This window comes from Pempheris klunzingeri, chromosome 6, assembly GCF_042242105.1.
Source record: "Pempheris klunzingeri isolate RE-2024b chromosome 6, fPemKlu1.hap1, whole genome shotgun sequence".
Taxonomy (NCBI): Eukaryota; Metazoa; Chordata; class Actinopteri; order Acropomatiformes; family Pempheridae; genus Pempheris; species Pempheris klunzingeri.
The window spans coordinates 25,782,710-25,802,280 of NC_092017.1; the positions used below are offsets into that span (position 1 = coordinate 25,782,710).

The window sequence follows — 19,571 nt, forward strand, 5'->3', positions numbered from 1 at the left end:
ACAAAGACAAAGAGGCTAAAAGGGCTTTTAAAAGACAAAGATATCCCACACACAAAGAATATCTGAATATCTGATCAGCTGAGCTACTCCTGAAGACTGAGTTTAATTCAGAGCTGAGTGGCAGCGTCAAAGAATCTATACAGGTATTTTGTAAAATTATAGTTCTTATTATTTATTGTCTCTGATAAAAACTGTGCTGAAACATTGTTTGGATGTTGCAAATGGTAACAGAAGCTAAACAGGCCCAGTATGGACACACAGTGTGTGTGGGGCATCCTGGTGGTGTGTACACCTGCACTCAGACACACACTCATACATATTCCTCTGCTTGACTTCCACCCCTTCCTCAATATCTGCAGGAATGGAGGTGTTTTGTATAAAGACAGAGGAGGAGACAGTATTTATTATAACGTGCTGTAGCCCCAGGGGCTCACCACCTCATATTTCATCTTAATGTATCTTCACTCACAGCCTCACATTTTTTTTCCTGTCCCACCGTAGCCAGGAAAACTTCAGAGGAGAGAAACAACAATGGCAAAGCAGGTGACTTGGTGTTCACAGTCAGTCTCACCTTGGCCTTATCTGGGGCTTCCATATCTCAACAGATTAAACTGCCTAAATTAGACTGTGCTCTCGCCGGACACACTGAGACGTCCCCGGGGAGCCGCAGAGGAAAGATGGGTTTTTGCTGGAACGGGGAGTGTGGCAACAGGCCTTGCTGGGCAGGCCATTATATGCGCTGCCATGCTGGTTGGGTGGGCCCCACTGTGCTGCTCTGCATCTATGGTTTCTGCTCCATGATGAGGCCCGTAGAGCCCTTCCTGATGGAGTTTCTCACAGGATCTTATAAGAATCTCACCACTGAGCAGGTGAGCTATTTAAAGAGATATGAGACTGCTCTGCAGGGATGAAAGCCTCAGCTCTGTTTTTGTTTTAATATACATCATATGAATATTGTAGATAAATGTAAAGTATGAATAACAAAATAATGAATGTTTGGTTCCAAAGTACATTTGATATTTACATATGAATATATTTGCATATGTATACTCAGATCTACTGTAACTATTTCTTGTGATATGTTTCAAATCAATGGTCACAAATATAATAAGTAAGTACTGTAGATATAGAATGTATTTAAATATCCCCTTGTGACTTATTAATAATCTGCTTAATAATCACTTTAGTGGTATTCAGGTGCTTCTTTTACAGTATTATAAACTGTCAGTTTAAATTGGATATGACATTTAACACTGCTCAGTAACTGTGTCAGATTTTTTATTGTGGCCTACTATTTCATTCCTGACTTCTCTTTTGTCCTTCTTTTGACCTGTGAAGGGAAAAGACTCAAAAGCACAACAGTCAAATGAAAGTGTAAAGCTCCATAGCAGCCCTTAGTGGTTGAATACGTGCCACAACATGAACAAGCTGTATATCGGTTATTTGCTGTTCTTGTGAACTTTATGCTTTACAGAAGCACATTTGCTCTGAGGTCATTCACTTGGCTTTTATGTTTATACCTGATGAATGATTTTGAGTAAAGACTCTAATTTTCTCTTTTTTTCCATTTTGAATCTAAAGCATTGATGAGATTTAGTTAGTGTGTGCATCAGTTCCTCTGGGTTGACACACAGAGAAGTGTGTTATGGGTAGCCATAGGTCAGAGAGGCTCAAATATGAAAAACCTAAAAGTAGGAAGGATTCAACGGTGCAGATAAGATCAGTCCAAAACAGACTAACTGACTAACAAGAGTCTTTATTCTGACCCAAAGGGAAAATCTCTGAAATACGTAGTTATTAGATTAACTGATTAAAAGTACTTATATGTGACATTAATCAGTCAACATCTTGCAGGATTCTTATTGTAATATTCATAACTTCTTTTCATTATTCACCAATATCTTATTTTCTCTCCATACAAGAAAAAATAAACCACCAAACAACTGATTAACATCAGCAGAGTCCTTTTTATGTTTTTAAGTAAAGTTTGGTACAGGCTGATTCACAGTATCACTACTAACATGTTCGCATCATGAAGAAACTAAATAAGCTCCTTCACATCTCGGAAACTACAATCATTTTGTGATGCGGGATGGGAGCTGCTTTTTTCACACCAATTACGGCAGGTACTCTCAAGGTTGATGCTCAACCATGTATGATGCAGGTTACTTTTTCAACGTGGGATCCTGAGTGGCTTTTGAGAATTTATATGAAGTTACAGAAATCAAAGGTGAAGTGTGGAGGATTTAGTGGCATCTATCGGTGAGGTTTGCAGATTGAAACCAACTGAATACCCTCACCCTCGCCTCACCCCTCGTCTCACCCCTCCATTTCCAAGCTTGTAGGAGAAGCTACAGTAGCTGCAAAGGATTCATGCTCCTTTGCTTTTTCTTCTTTCTTTAGAGAGGTAATGCAGAACAGATGCTGACTATATTAATCAATAATGGGGGTTAGTTAGTGAAGATCTTATGGAATATGAATCTAAGCTCAAAACAGCCCTTCAAGTTAAGGTACACAGTTGGAACGCCGACATACAGCTGTTGTCATCCACATACGATGTTTTATTACTCAGGTTGTAGATTTGAAACTCTGCCGCTGCCATAAAAAACATTTTTGATTATTATTTAAGTCAAGGCCAGAGTGAAACAAAAACACGTTAATGGCAAAAACACTCTAACAACCATATACTGTTTTAATGGACAAGGCTTTCAAGACGCAGCCATTGTGTTTATTTGCATAATATTAAAATCTATCAACATGTCACATTCGTGCTGCTTCCTGTTCCATCATGTACGTTCAGAGGTAACTTTGATGTGCTACTGTCAGTTCAGTTTATGTTTATCGATTTACAAAATGCAAAGTGAGCCAACAGAAGAAAAATCTAAATCAAATATTTGGTGTGATCACCCTTTGCCTTCAAAACAGCAGATATAGTTTTATTTCTTTAATAATTAGGTCTCCTTCTGCCTTCCTTCATATCCAGGTGACTAGACAGGTGATTCCTGTGTGGACTTACTCCAGCCTGGTTCTCCTTCTCCCAGTCCTACTGGTGACAGACCTTCTCAGGTACAAGCCTGTAATCATCCTCCAGGGGTGCATGTATGTCACAGCGTTTCTGCTGATACTAGTTGGCTCAGGGGTCCACTCCGCCCAGTTGGCCTTCTTCAGCTACAGTATTGCCACAGCAGCAGATGTGGCCTATTTCTCCTACATTTACAGCGTGGTGCAGCCCAGCTACTATCAGAGAGTGACCGGTTATGTGATGGGGGCCGTACTGCTGGGCTATGCTGTGGGTGCCCTGCTGGCTCAACTGCTCGTGTCTTTAGGTGGAGTTTCCTTGTATAGCTTAGCTTTTGTGACTGTCATCTCTGTGTCCATAGCACTGATAACCTCCTTTTTCCTGCCCATGCCTAAGACTAGTTTATTTTTTAAGGGGACACAATCTGCACAACAAGGAACCTCAGGTGAAGACACTCACAGCTCTGAAAGACAGTATTTCAACGTGACCAAGTATGTTGGGAAGATGTTCAGAAGGCTGGTAGAGGACTTTGAGAAATGTTATTCCTCTGTGGCTGTGGTCTTCTTCTGCATATGGGCAGCGACAGGGAGATGTGGCTTCTACCAGATTGCAGGCTACGTCCAGCTCCTCTGGGTATATGACCAGCCCCTTAACTTCACAGCCTACAATGGAGCGGTGGATGGTATCAACACATTGACAGGTAACTAATGCACCTCCCATTTGTTTCACAGTAATTGGTTGTATCCATTTTATCCAGCAGTAGATAATGAATGTACATGACCTAAATATATATATACACTTATATACAGTCGTCACTGGTTGCCTGGCAACCTGGAGGTGATGACAACACTTTACTGAAGTGGAATTTACTGCGTCGTAGTAGTGGTAGTGGTAGTGGTAGTAGTGGTAGTAGTGGTAGTTATAGTAGTAGTAGTGGTAGTGGTAGTTATAGTAGTAGTAGTAGTAGTGGTGGTAGTAGTAGTAGTAGTAGTGGTAGTGGTAGTTATAGTAGTAGTAGTAGTAGTGGTAGTTATAGTAGTAGTAGTGGTAGTGGTGGTAGTAGTAGTAGTAGTAGTAGTAGTGGTAGTGGTAGTGGTAGTTATAGTAGTAGTAGTGCTAGAGGTGGTAGTAGTAGTGGTAGTGGTAGTGGTAGTGGTAGTTATAGTAGTAGTAGTAGTAGTAGTAGTAGTAGTAGTGGTAGTGGTAGTTATAGTAGTAGTAGTGGTAGTGGTGGTAGTAGTAGTAGTAGTAGTGGTAGTGGTAGTGGTAGTTATAGTAGTAGTAGTAGTAGTAGTAGTAGTAGTAGTAGTAGTAGTAGTAGTGGTAGTTATAGTAGTAGTAGTGGTAGTGGTAGTTATAGTAGTAGTAGTGCTAGAGGTGGTAGTAGTAGTGGTAGTGGTAGTGGTAGTGGTAGTGGTAGTGGTAGTTATAGTAGTAGTAGTAGTAGTAGTAGTAGTAGTAGTGGTAGTTATAGTAGTAGTAGTGGTAGTGGTGGTAGTAGTAGTAGTAGTAGTGGTAGTGGTAGTGGTAGTTATAGTAGTAGTAGTAGTAGTAGTAGTAGTAGTGGTAGTTATAGTAGTAGTAGTGGTAGTGGTAGTTATAGTAGTAGTAGTAGTAGTAGTAGTAGTAGTAGTGGTAGTTATAGTAGTAGTAGTGGTAGTGGTGGTAGTAGTAGTAGTAGTAGTAGTGGTAGTGGTAGTGGTAGTTATAGTAGTAGTAGTGCTAGAGGTGGTAGTAGTAGTGGTAGTGGTAGTGGTAGTGGTAGTGGTAGTGGTAGTGGTAGTAGTGGTAGTTATAGTAGTAGTAGTAGTAGTGGTAGTGGTAGTTATAGTAGTAGTAGTTGCCTGGCTCATAACTTTTATAAAACCACAATCTGTTGTTTTGGTTTTCATGTGGATTCAGAAAACAAGACATAAACATTCATTAATGAGCTTTAGAGGTTTTGGTAAGTGGATTTTGTTAAATTGACATTTTGGAAAAATGTTAATTGAGAAAATACCAAGCTTAGCTTAGGTCGGCATAAACTGACTGGCTGAGTGGAAACAGGTGAAAACAGCAGGGCCGAATACGTCTTCTATTGATTATCCATGGTATCTAGTTTATCTTACGAAAAAATAATCATTCCACATTTCGGCCCCGTCACTCCAAAGACAAATTGCATAAAATCTGAAAACCGTCTCAAGGCAGCTTAACAGAACCTGCTCAGGTTCTTGTAAAAACAAGCCCAAACATTGTCAGTAAAGCTTATGGGTGTTACACACATTTGACTGCAAAAAATAATTGAATAAATAGACAGAAAAAAACACAATCCCTTCCTACTATCAGTACTTCACAACCCCCAAAGCACAGCAGACAATAGGAACAGCATTAATTAGACTATTTAATTGCCTGCTCTCATCCCCAGATGGGTATAGCAGCTGCTGCCATCCAGCCAGTGCACTTTTATTGATTATAGTACTGATACATTCCTGTATTCCCCAGAAACCAAAGGCAATTACTCTGTGTAAACCACATCCAGCTGTATGCCTTTCACTTGTAAATGGCTCTGCCCAACATGCAGTCAAGCTGTAGGGCCCATGTCTGATATTTCCCCAAAGATTCCTGTTGTATGTTTCTCTGTTCCACACTTAGAAAACATCCCGAAGGAAAAAACCTGGTGGAAACCGATAGGGAAAATATGAATATGGATAACCAACGTGATAAAATATAGTAGAGAAGCATAACATATTTTTCTATTTTCATATTCAGCATATTAATAACTGTGTGTCCTGGAGCTTGAAAACAACATTTTTTAGTAGCTCATTAGTATTAAGATAAAAGCAAATGTGTATGCAGAACAAACAGAGTTGTGTTCACTGGTGTTCTTTAGCACATTATGATTTTGAAGGAGAAAAGGTTACAGGACAACTCGACCTCTCTATTCATCTGTGCTCTAAAGTCATCTCCACTTAAAACATACTTCTCAGTCAGGGGATAATGTATTCAGAACACAGTTTCACTCAGGACCTTCCTTTCCACAGGAAACTGGATGCCGAATATATTTCCATTTAGATTCAGGCCACACACTGGAGTAAAAAATGTTTCTCCCCCACGTATAACAGAAATACAGCACGATGTTATCTAATCAGCGTGAAAAGCAAAATACAGCATGAAGACACATATTTCTTCCCATCTGTGCCACACACGTTACTAAATGGTTCAGTGCGTGACCTGCTTACAGTCTTCAAAACTACAAAAGCAGTGATGATGTCATCAGCGCTAACTTGATTCGGGCTAGATGAAACATTTTTTCACCAAAAAGCCTGTATTACAAACTGGGGGGCATGGAGTCTGAAAGACACTGACATTTAGCGGAAATCTCACCAAAGTTGCCACTGAAATGCATCATGGGAATTATTAAGATCCAGTGTTTTTGGACCTTCAACCATGCCAGGGACTAAAAGTCAGGATATCTTGGGCTCTATTTTGACCATTAATATTTTAATCAGAGGCTTAACAGAGTGGCACAACACCGACTGACGATGAGGATGTAAGGTTACGGAGAGACCATGGACTTATAGATAAATACTAGCTAAATATTTAAAAAGTCCACAGAGGCTTGCATCATGAACCATGCAATCACCACTACCTTTCCATAACCTTCACACCTTCACAAGCTACAAACTTTCTCCAACACTTGAGTATTTTTGGAGCAACAAAAACGTTCTGGACAGGAAGCGGAAACGTATGTTAGAAGTATTTTGAAGCTCTCTTTATGTTCCTCTTGCTGTCAAATTTAAAATGCGTTAAATAAGAGAATAGATTCAAAGACTTAGTCAATTAAACTGAGATATGAGAATCAATGTGGCTTTTACTGTGACCTCCTGTTTGGACATACTGCAGAGCCCAGCTGCATTATTGATCTCTCTATATGCAGCTGTACAGATACTTCCTGCTGACCCCGCTAAGCCTCCGATTGACACTGCTGTGGAAACTGGTTTAATTATTCAGTAACCAATTGACCCCCCCTCTGCTAATCAGAGCCTTAGGGACTGATTAAGTGCATGTTAAATACACTGGCCCGAGCAGTGTCCGAGTTGGACTATTAGCACTGATTGACCACAAATGGACAAGGAATCAAAGGAAATGTACACATTTAGAGGAGTGAAGCAATTATACTCAGCCTCTCTTTATGTTCCAGTGGATAATAAGCTCTGCAGGAATGGATCCGTGTCTCTAGGGGTCCCCTATTCACACTCAGTGAATACAACTCGGGTTTAGTTTTTTATTTCACCTTTTAGCAATTACAAGAAGAGGTAATTATGGAGAACACGTGATGCAAAGTGATGTGAAAGGAGCAGATGGAGAACAGAGACAAAACCAGAGAATGCCAAAAGATAACAAGAGGAGGACAAAAACGGGAGAAAAGTGTCCTGAAATAATCAGTGCTCCAAATATTCACTGTCTGGTTTCCCTGTCTTAGCCATCCACAGGGATAAAGGCCTCATAACTCATTCTCACACGGTGAGAGGAGCCCTGCGACGTATCAGGGTTGCACTGTGCCACCCTGTGGCTGAAATGAGAAATATTGCTTTCCTAAATAATTGCTGCTCAGAGTTCAATCGGCGGAGGATTATTTATTCATTTATTTATTTGATATCTCGCAAGTCAAGCAGTAAAATATGACGTGTCACAAAACATAACCTTGATATTCATCCTACATATAACTACTATATATCATCTTTCTTCCTAAATCAAATGATGTTGTCAGTGCGTCCACTACCCCCAGCTCTCTCACTGGTGATGCTTCCTCCGTTGCTAGTTACTCTCTGAGCCACTTCTATGTAGTGTTACAGTCCTTTTTTGCTCCATCCATTTTGCTCCAAGAAAAGCAGACATACTAAGGCGCTGTGTTTGTTTTTGCTTCCCATTCTGAAGGGAATCTGCACATTTGAGATCTGCACAGTCTTTTGAGAACCTTTCAACTCTGTTTCTACCGGTTTATTCTGAATTAAAAAGAAAAAAGCATTAATTAGATATCAGCTATGCAGTTTATTTGTTCTGCTACTCCTACATTACTCCAGCAGCAGTGGTAGACTCACAGTGATCACGTTCTCCTTTAGGAGCTGCAGCCACTGTTGCTGTGGGTCACATATCCCTGGAGTGGTCTGTGTGGGGAGAACTGATCCTGGGGGGTTTCACATTCCTAATGGCTGGGGCTGTATTCCTAATGGATCTGACTGATAACATCTGGATCAGCTACATATGCTTCTCCCTCTTCAAAACAGTTTACATGCCACTCACCACCATCTGCACGTAAGAATACATCCTGGATATGTGAGCAGCTGAATGTGCACATGGCGACCACAGTGAGTCTACTGTGTGGAATTAAATGTGTGATAGCACAAATGTTCCATCACCACAAGATGTAAAGTGTTTTAAACAAGTCTAGATGCACCTTGTGAGCTGTTATGGAGAATGGAGAATGTTCTAAACCTCCAAACACATCCTGATATCATCTAATGTTGTTGTAGCTCAGTAAATGGTAGTTACTCACTGACCCTTTCAGCAGCTTTTTATTTGGACTTTTTGGGATAATTTGAGCTCTAGCCATAATTACAAGTTAAAGGAATGATCTTAATTGTTTTCTTCTCATTTTGTCCACCTCAGGATGGATTGTAATAACCTTTGGTGTCTCTTAACGTTTCATTCCTATCAGGTCAAACCACTGTACCTACGTACAGTGTCACACAGCAGTTAGCGCGTCTGCAGACTTAGTTTACTTTAGTCATGTTGGTTCAAACCTTATTAAAGTAGAAGAGACAACAGTAGTAGTTTCAAAAACATATTTTCATTCATTTTTCTTGTCATATTTAATTGTCCTTTGTTGAAGATCCTTGACATTAATAGTAAATAGAATTAATTCTAGTGTACTAGCGCTATATATTTACTGTGTAGCCTCTCATATACTGTATGTATGTCTCAGTTTTCAGATAGCCAAGACACTGAGCAGGAGGCGCTATGCGTTGGTATTCGGCATGAACAGTTTTGTAGGCACAGTCCTCCAGAGTGTCCTCACTGCCATCGTCATCAACACCAAGTCCCTACAGCTCACCATCACCTCGCAGGTGCTGCAGTACACACAGTTCAGGAGATGATTAAATCTGATTTGTATGTCTGTGAACTTGACATGAAGCATAACCAATCACAACTTCACATGCAAATGTATATAAGTACATACACTGTAAGTAGAAGATTGAAACTGGGCTCCAGCTTTTACAGTAATTTAAAAACTGAGCAATATAAATACAAAGAAGAAGAAAAGACACCCCGTTTGAATAAATAAATGAAGTACTAACAAAACTGATACTGATAAAGCCTCAGAACAAATGATGCTGTTTGAAGGTTGTTTGAGGGAGACAGACCACAAGGGACAAAAAGGGAATAAAGAGATGAATGAATTCATTAATTTCTAAGCCATCATCCACAGTGCAAGTAATCCTAACTTTCCTTTTCAGTTTTTTATCTACGCCTCCTACTTTGCTGCCATCTCCCTGCTCTTCACAGTCAGAGGTGTGTACACGGTGCTCCGCATGAAACGTCCTGCCGGAGGCGAGCAGGCAGAGAGAGCCTCCAACCTGCCGGAGGGCTCACGTCTGTGAAGACTCTCCGAGACACAAAAGAACACGAAGATCAAGATAGTGAATCCATCAAAGCGTGACTGTGGCTGAGTTTTGTATCTGTCTGTCATCAGTGTGATTTCACTTAAAAATCCTTCAGACGTGCTGTGACTCAAATAGTCAATGCAGTCACTATATGTGGCCATTAGAGGACACTAGCTGCACAATATAAAATAAGGAGCAACGCTACATGGCAGCTCTGTGGTGGTTCAATCTGAGCATATACATGTTAGTCTATCAGTCCATATGTGTGTAAATATCACTATGAATGCCAGAATAAGATTCAAGATTCAAAGATTCAAAGACTTTATTGTCTTCAATCACTGGCAGTGAAAGTCTTGTGTCTCTGGTCCCAGTAAAACTGCTAACAATATCAAATAAAACACGCCAGCAAGTAAGTAAGTAAGAAATATAAATATAAATAAGGTATATACAACTAAGAAAATAAAATAAAATGTACAGCTAAATAAAATAGAGAAGGAGCTGGAGACTGATTTTGAACATCTGCAGCTGTGACTCTGAATAGTCTTTTTAGTTAAGATGCTGAAACATTGAAATCTATTGTTTTCCAATAGGCAGTTGATTTGTTTGAATTTTTATTTTCAAAAATAACTTCATTCCTGTACAACAGATAAATACCAACCTCATGACGTGACTTTCATGGCCAAACTGATGATTAATGATTTTGTTCAAGCAACTATTGTAATCATGGTTGTGAAGTTCAGAGTCACTTATCAGCAACATTTGGTAACACGCAGGCATATATGGTACCAAAATCAGGACATCAGGACATCAGGACAATAAGAATATTGCGCTTCCAGTAACTCGTTAGCATAATTACACGATAAATAGGCCGCTGCATGTCACCGCCTCTCTTTCTCCTGTTTTCCCTGTCAAACTATCAAATAAAGCAAAAAATGCCACAACAAAATAAAACAACAAAATACTGAACAGAAGATTAATTTGCAATAGAAAATTAGTACTTATTTTTGTCTTCTATTTTCTTTAGATGAATGTTAATTGGGTTTATGTGCATCCAGATGTGGCTGATCAACAGTGTGGCTTATGTGTCATTATGTTTATTGGTTGACTGATGAAAACATGACAGCAAAAAAAAGCCATGACAATTATTAGAGTGGTGCTTATCGGACTGGCATGATCATTTAGTCTATGCAAGCTTCATGCTGGGAAGGCTGAGCAGCGTTCGAAACAAACTAATTATACTCAATGAGTATCATTCCTGCTCTTTCTAGAAGTCACTCTCCACTGAGAGAGAGAGAGAGAGAGAGGCACTTCCTGATTTTGTTATCGCCTGTAAGTGCCTCTTAGCTTGCTGTTGGTGTTTTGATACTCTCTCAACAAGACGCTAGGGGTAACTTTGGTGAGTTAGATGCACTATTTGGTGCAATAACAAAGCAAGGGTGCATATCTTTGAGTAGCATGTAGTTGCCTGGTTTTTGTTTTTGAGTCTTAGGACTTTGTTCAAAAAGGTCTGATTCTGTAGCTAGTGATGTTGTGTGTGTGTGTGTGTGTCACCACTTTTATTAGATATGTGGAACAGGAAGTAAATCTAAAGGAGTAGGACTAAACATGTGCTATAAACATCGTCCTCTGGGAAAAGCAATCTTGAGAAAATCAGTCCAGTGCTGTGACTCTCTGCAGGTGGTGTGTAAACCTGATGCTCTAATTCTACATGTTTATATTAGCCTGTCGGCAATTTCTGTCCTCATTCATAAACACCATACAGCAGCAGCAGATGGGGGAAAAAAATGAAGATGATGCATGTGTAGTCATGTCTGACCTATAATTCTTAATTATAACAGTAAGATAATTAAGGTTCCAAAATGGATAACAGGGGCAGCTATTAGCTGGAACGAGCTGGCATATTGTATGCGTCACACATGCTAATTGATCAAATCTCGCTGATGACACGTCCCTCGGTTTTGTGAGGTGCTGTCATTAAGAATCTCATTAAATGTATAGTCAAGCTGCTTTTTCACTCAAAACTAGGGATGGAAAATTAAAACTAGCTAATTGCAATTTCTCAAGCATTATCAGGGTTATTTAAGTATCAAAGAAGCGATTTCAGAATAATATTTTTATGTGATCACTCAATATATCTGTCACCTTTATTAAACAGGCTGCGGTGTTATTTTTACTGCTCGTTTTATTGCATTTGTTTAACGACTGGTACATTTGTTTTAAGGCAGATGTGAAGATGCGAAGCAGGTGTTAAAAGTCAATACATTTATGAGTGCGCTTGTGTGTGTCCATAGCTACATTTTGCATATCAAAATACATGCAGTATCTGGAAGTGTTTGTTTTGTTTGTTAATGAGTATTCTTTTCTTTATATGATAATATAACCTGCCCCTGTGCTGCTCTGAGCAGATGGTCGGTAAAAACATCAGCCACTAGCAGGAGTGTTGGCGGCGTCTTCCTATGAGGCTGCAGGTTTCATTTGAAGTCCTGCTAGCTGCACGGCTCTATGTCGGAAAGTTTTCTACAGATGTTCATGTTTCCACCAGGATTCAATTCTAATCACTTTGAAGATCACTGATAATTTTTCATTTAGCACCATCATCAGGTCAAGATGTCAATGACAACCAGGGTCTGACAACTTCATGGCTGTGCACTGTAGACTCTCATTCAGTCATTTTTACACTGGCTTTGTGGTTTTAGAGCCAATCATGGTTAAAAGTTGTGCCTGTGCAGCATGTAATAGCAATACTCATTATTGATACTGGAGAGTTTGGAGTGAAATATGTGGCTTCTGAACGTATACTGCATGTACACACATGTTGCTTTTGCATTTTAATAACTTTAACAGTGAATAAAGATAAAACCTGCTTTTCAGGAATGAATCTGTGCCACAAATCAAATTCTATTTACCCTCATTACTTACATATGTTTGAGAGTTAGATACTACGAGTTATAAGTGATCAAATTTAGTTTTACAAGGGAAAACTGGACCTATAGAACAAGTTACATAAACAAGGGAAACAGCAGACATTTTGACTTGCCATGGCAGGAAAAGCTCAAGTGTTACTAAAAACATTAACAATGGGTGTGTTCTATTTAAGCATCTCAGTGAGCCATGGCAATAATTGGCATGTACAATACCAGGACCCTGAAACTGAAGCATTTAAAGGAAATTCAACCATCATCAATTTCATTATTCACACTTGTGCTTTTCCTGCTGTGACAGGTCAAAATGTCTTCTGTGAAAAAGGCCTACTGGGATAATGTGTCAGCCTTGGAGAAGTAGTTCCTGGTATTGACTTGAGGTCAGGTTAACTGAAACTTGCAAAAAAAAAAAAAAAAAAACAGGTCTGTCAATGGTGTCAAAAAGGGGTTAGAATAAGAAGTCAAGTCTTGAATTGAGGATCTAGAGGGTGAAACATTTATTCTTTCAAGATTACAGTTAATGCTTCCTCAAGCTGCTTTTCGAGGAATAGATTATTTGTGTCAAGTAGGGCTAACACGTAAAGCCACACTCACGGGTCAGACAGAAAGGATGTAGTTATGCTGCTATAGGCTCAGACTGCTGGGGGACTCCTATGGTGCATTGAGCTCCTCTCTATTCTCTATCCTCCTCTTCCTCTCCATCATCATGTCTCATGTCAGCCAAATGTCTGCCTCTAACTTGCTATCTTCCCCGGAGCCTTTCTGTGCTTTCTCATCTCTCAGGTTCCTGTGGATCCTGTGGATCCTGGTCCTGCTGATATGGTTCTCTGCTTCATGAATCACTGCTGCGGATCGTCATGTTTTTCAATAATATCATACTGCTAATCTTTTAGTCACACTCCTATTGCTAGTGCTATAGTCACTGCTAGTACGTTGGTTGCTGTTTGTGTTGTCTCTCTCTCTCTCTCTCTCTCTCTCTCTCTGTCCAACCTCCTCCCAACATGGACCCCTACAGAAGCTGCCCACATTGAGCCTGGGTCTGTTCGAGGTTTCTTCCCATTAAAGGGGAGTTCTTCCTCCACTGTTGCTCAATATAATATCTGATGCTGCTCATGTGGGAATTCTTGAATCTTTAATTTTGAATTCCTGAATCGTTGGGTCTCTCTCTAATTAAAGAGTTTGGTCTAGACCTGCTCTTTATGGAAAGCGTCTTGAGATAACGCTGTTGTAAATTGGCGCTATATAAATAAAGATTGATTGATTGATTGATTGACGGTTGTGGTCATCAGTCTGTCTGTGAGAGGAAGACTGCAGCTGTACAGTGTCATCAGATAAAACAAGGAAACAGGGTCATACCATCATCCACTTAGTATCACACACTATCAGCTGTTCATGGATAAACAGCAGCTACACTCTTTATTGCACTTTGCTTAGGTCATACTCATTCCCTCTCCGCTAAGAGAAAACAAATGAGCTGCAGTTCGCTTGGGATGGATTTATTGAACAAGAGGCAGAAGCACATTAGTGACCTTCATGCCTAAATCTGCTGACGCATGGGTTGTCACACCCTTACACGTGCTGAAATCCTCAAGGACCGCACAGGTTATGAGAGTGGTTTCATCTCATCACTGTTAATGCATGTGTTTGTTCACAGTACAAGAAGTGAGGAGGTCCAAATCATAGTTCAGAGAGAATCATCAGAGCTTTACAGCAGGTTAACTGAGAGTAAAACATTCACATTTCATCTGTGCTCCATCTCATTTAATCCACAGCAATATAATAAAGACTTCAGAAAGGTACATTGAATAAAAATGACAACCAGACAGAATCCTTTTACCACCACAGAAAAACAAAATCAAATTATAGAATTCTTGCATTGGAAATTATACAAAATAGGATCAAAATAAATAATTATGAATGTGCTGCATAAGTGTAAACTCTTACTAAACTTTCCCAATTCCTTCACATTCTCTTTCACTTATTTATACTTTTGTTTTTCATGGCCTTCCTTTTCATTACTTATACAACCAACTGAAAACATCAAATGTTTCAGTTAATGTGATGACTGAGTTTTCGTTTTGGTCACTTTCCACCCAGCACCACCCTTTGCCGTCTGGAGAAGAATTTTCGGTTTGAAGAATTTTCTCTTATACCTCCCACACAAAACTGTTATGTAGCAAGTTCCTTTTTTTTTTTTTTTGCTATTTAGCTGTAGAGCTTGGAGCTGCTACAGTGCCTCTTTTTCATGATTCTGCTGGCATCCTTTCATTTCATTTAGACATGTACTATTTGAAATAACTTAAACAACAAACATTCGTTCATTAATGACCCAACTGAAGACATGCAGGTCCATCACAGATAGTTTGGACCAATCAGGATCAAGGAAGAAAACTGATATTATTTGACAGAAGTTGCATGGATCTGTCTAGACTGACTTAACATCCTAGGATATATTAGAACAAACAGCTGGTGTGTAATATTTTCTATACTGATGATTAGCTAGTGTTATACTATAGGGGGAAGCCCTCCCGTCATCTAATCCTTTAATCAAACAGTAATCAACCACTCACACTCACTTGCATTACTCAAGTACTGCTTCATGAATCATGCATCACTTTGGCATGTGGGTCTTCCCTTTTCTCACCACACAAGCTCCACATGTGCCCCCACTAACAGAATACTCTTACTCTGTGGGTTAACGCAAATGATTCACTGGTACATGTGAACAGCAGAAGGAACGGGGCTGTGACACTGGTGTTTCTGCAAAAACATACGATCCATCTGGGTGAGTTTTCCATCCAAACTAATCACAAATGTGACGGGACATCTCTCCAAACCTTCAGTTTCCAAATCCTACATTTGCCACTAGGGCTTCACCATCACGTTTTAGGATTCAAACCCACTGCAAAAGTCATCCTGCAGAGACTTGAAACATTCTTGAAATCCATCACAGTGAACAGTCTCTGTTGCTAAAGTTCAATGGCAGCTGCACAAGGGCTAAGGTTTTGAAAAAAAATTGCTATTGTGTTCAAGTGCATGTGGCAAAGTAGGAAAAAAAACAACATAGCCATTATCAGTCTAACACCCAATGTTTGGCTCAACACAACTGGTGCTCTCCAGTCTGGTAGTGGCACCGAGCAAAACCCAACCAACGGGCTGTGACTGCAGGCTAGCGCTTGTTTGCTAAGTCGCTTGAACTAAATTCAGAGTGAGCCAATTGATTAACACACATGATAGCTTGCTAACTAGGTGGCTACGGAGCTTACAAGCAAGCTAGCGTTCCGTTTTTAGCCATTCATGCAAGACTCTAGTGCACTCTAGAGAGGGCTGGTGGACTTGCTATCCTGCCCTGACAGATGTAGGGCATCGGGAAAAGAATCAGTCATCATGCCGGCAATAGATGTTTTTATCCTGTGCAGTGTATTAAGGGGGATGTGGATCAATAGGAACACAGAGTGCTCTTCAACAACTTTAAACACAGCAAAGCAAAAGAGGAATTTCTTTTTTGTTTTTCCTGTTTTCTTTTGGGCTTCACTGAACAAGAGACAGCCGGTATCATACACAGAGGTCGGTCTCTTGTACCTCTTTCCCAACGATATAATGCAGGTCATAAAATGCGGCAAGGGATGATTGTTCAGGAACCAACATACAGTCCGTCATGTCCCACAGCCAAGTCATGTCAAGAACATATGTGTATAATGTGCATATCGTGTAGTCTGATAACATTGAAAGTGTCTTTGGAAAAGTCTGAGTCAGCCCCAGCCCTGCTTACCGCCTTATTAGACAGGATGTCCTTCACCTTGAATATTCAAATTAAATGTTTATGATGATGGACAGCTTGATAGAGCCTAGAATCTCTACTGAGGATATCCTAAGCAATGTGAAACAACCGCTGTTGATCAGATCGTGTACCAGGCCACCAAGTCATGCAAATGTGATCTTCTTTGTCCCAAAATTAGTAGTGATCATCATTTTACATCACAATGGGTTTTCAAATCTCACTATGTGAGAGATTAGACTATTATAAATAATGTGGTACACTCTGAGGGTTTAAATCAGCTATAACAATGAGAGTAAAGGAGAGGAAGATTAACGTCGAAGCCATAAAATTTAATCTGACAGCCTCAGATGATAATAGGGGTGACGCAACAACGACTAACAGAGTGAAAGTATTTTAGACCTGGGGACTATAATTTGGGAATTTACAGGTGTACCATGGGTATTATTACATCCCCGAAATTAGTTGAGCAGTTCTGTAAGCGTCCTCCTTATGTAAGTCATAATGTCTCTTGTCATTGTGAAAGCCATAGTAATGAAGCTAAACACCACATTAACTTCTATTAAAACTACCACACAGTTCTCTGTGTGTGACGGTGGAAAGTCAATAGTTAAAAGAATTCATATAGTTGAAGCTGAATAAACAAAATTGGTTTTGATTTTTGGAAGCCTATAAATTAAAAGTACTGGGACCAACAGTGTGACAGTTTAGCGTAACAGGCCTACGTAACATCTGCTCAAGGACTGCAGATTAAAATATGGAACGCTTAAATCACAATGATGTCAACTAATCTTTGCTTTCTCTCTTAGATGAAGTAAAATTTGTCGTCAAGTTTGTTAAAGTTAGTTAATCTGCTTTATGTATTTCCTGTTTTATTGTGGAATTCAACTTTTCCCTCTCGTTTCAGGCTCCTTGACTTCCTGCCCCTGTGTGTTTCCCTCTCCTGTGATCATCTGCCTGATTGTTTCCACTTGTGCCCCCCCCCCCTCGCTGGTATATATATTGTCTGTGTGTTCTCCTGTCCTGTGCCAGATCATCTTGTACCCATGTGTCGAGCTTTGCATCTTCTTGGTTTTATGTTGTTGTCTGTTTTGCAAGTATTTGGTCATAAACCAATCAAATCTGTAGCAAATCCAACTAATAGCTGTTAAGAGATCGAGTCTGGACTAAAGGGGGCCTAATAAAATCTGCACAGAAAGAATGACCTATCTTACAAACAATACCTCTGCTATAAAACAATGAAATAACTCCTTACAAGCCCATGGAACAACAACGAAGTCAAGGCACACAGCCAGATATCGAGAGATGATGTCGCAAACGTGTCTTATCCCAAACATGTGTTCCAAACATTGGCCAATAGAAGCCCAGAGCACTCTTCCATGCACAACTGTTAACACATCCAAACAAAGAGGAATGATGCTGTTGGTGCTACAAGGCGAACTGTGAAACAGAGATACTGGCTGAAACAGCCACTATCATTGCCACATTCTGATTAGGTTTAGCTGTGGACAGGGAGATTTGAAATGTGTAAAATGCCAAACAGAGCTGTGCATGACAGACAATGTGAAAAATAAATTGCCTGATGAAGTGAGGATGTGTACATCTTTTTCTTCCGGAAGATGATTTCCGATTAGTCATCCAGCAGCAGAGAGAGGGACAATGACAGTGTCTGACTGGGGAAACCTACAATACAGGCTGCAGCGTCATGAAGGTCACACATACCTGGTCGACTATGTGGGCGAACTTTTTCATTACTCTCCCTTTGTAGCCTGCGTCCTCGTGTTTGAAAAGGGCTTTGAATCACACGTAGTTTGAGTCTCGGCGGCCGTGTTTGACACCGCTGAAACGGAATTGTGCAAACTGTAATTTCAAAAGCTTGTGTGTGTGTGAGCGCAGTTTCCTTTCTCATCTGTGAAGGTTCATGATACATTTGCTTTTTGTTTTTTCTTACACCACAATGGTGATTCGGGGGACACATTTGTCATACTTGCCAGGTGCGACTGGAAAAGGAGACTTAATTAAGAACCCTTATTTTCCTTACTGTATGTTTTTTTTAGTTATCTTCTCTTTTCTTCAGACATTATTTGAGTTCATCAGCTCTGTTCCAAACTGCTACTGCAGATGTGTGTTAATTGATCTGCTGTTTAGTAACCTTTTTTTGTACATGCACCTCTGGTTGGTTTGTTCAGCCTGGATTTAAGTGTCAAAATACATAAATACTGCATGCATTTAGAAATTCACCTCAATAAATTTGCAAATTTGACAATGCTGAAATCCCACATATCTAGTATCTAATCTAATCCTGTATGTGTAAAGTAATTTCACTCACTTTGGGTTCACATCAGACATCCGTTATAATTTGAACAAACATTCATAAGAGTGCAAACATTTCATTTGAAATTTTTGAACATTAAAAAAAATCTATATAACAGCAATGTCTCCTCTATTTAAACAACAACTGCTTGGTGTGACAATTACACAGTATTATGTTCCATTTAACATCATCATCTTATCTTTAATGTCACAATTCAAGTTATATCCATAACATTAACTACTCTTATGGAGCGCATAGCAAATTTATGGGGAATGGAGATGTTGAGTGTCAAATCCATGGATTTAAAATTCACTCGTCACTCGTGCTGATTAACAGGACTGAGCCGGCGTGCATGCTGCACCACCAGAAACATCTCTAATGCACAGCAGGATACAGATTCTAGAGATTATTTTTATAGCATCTATTAGTTCTGTTAGTAAGATAAAATCGCCTTAAAATCGGCGCACCCTCTGCTTAGCCAGAGGATGTCAGTTGAGTGGGCAGACGTTCATGTGGCACAGGACACACACCCATACACGGTGCTAAAAGAAAGTGATTATATGTGGCTCAGACCAACTCCAAACGTGGTCTGAGAGATCAGATCTCACTGCATCCTCAGTGCATCTTGTGTGCAGTCACACCAGAACTTAAAACTATCAACTTGTTCTCAGATCACAAAAGAGGAAATTCATGTCTGAACAGGACCTAAACATGTTTGTAACTTTACAAACCCTCTCCAACATGATGTCCACTGTACACAATGATTGGCGAGCAGTGGGGAGATGAGAAGGTTAGAATTTTTCCAACAGTTACGTAGCCCCCCAGAAACTTCATATCAACACAGCAGTGTGGACTTTCCTTACAGCCAACATTTACCAACTTGAGTTATGAGTTG

At 39.9% G+C, this 19,571-nt stretch overlaps 1 protein-coding gene across 1 annotated transcript; it reads left to right on the forward strand.

The window, feature by feature from the left end:
* The first annotated feature begins 677 nt into the window (after nt 1–677).
* Nucleotides 678–9,660, forward strand: LOC139202738 (thiamine transporter 2-like). The gene is made up of 5 exons (XM_070832298.1): nt 678–869; nt 2,984–3,719; nt 8,122–8,314; nt 8,985–9,126; nt 9,517–9,660. The coding sequence occupies exons 1-5, from the start codon at nt 678–680 to the stop codon at nt 9,658–9,660; spliced, it is 1,407 nt and encodes a 468-aa protein (XP_070688399.1).
* The last annotated feature ends 9,911 nt before the right edge of the window (nt 9,661–19,571 follow it).

Bases quoted from the DNA above. Each gene is read 5' to 3' on its own strand.
- LOC139202738 (XM_070832298.1), top strand. From the start codon at position 678: ATGGGTTTTTGCTGGAACGGGGAGTGTGGCAACAGGCCTTGCTGGGCA. The intron at 3,720-8,121 runs GTAACTAATGCA...GTTCTCCTTTAG, and splicing joins TGGTATCAACACATTGACAG to GAGCTGCAGCCACTGTTGCT. The intron at 9,127-9,516 runs GTGCTGCAGTAC...TTTCCTTTTCAG, and splicing joins AGCTCACCATCACCTCGCAG to TTTTTTATCTACGCCTCCTA.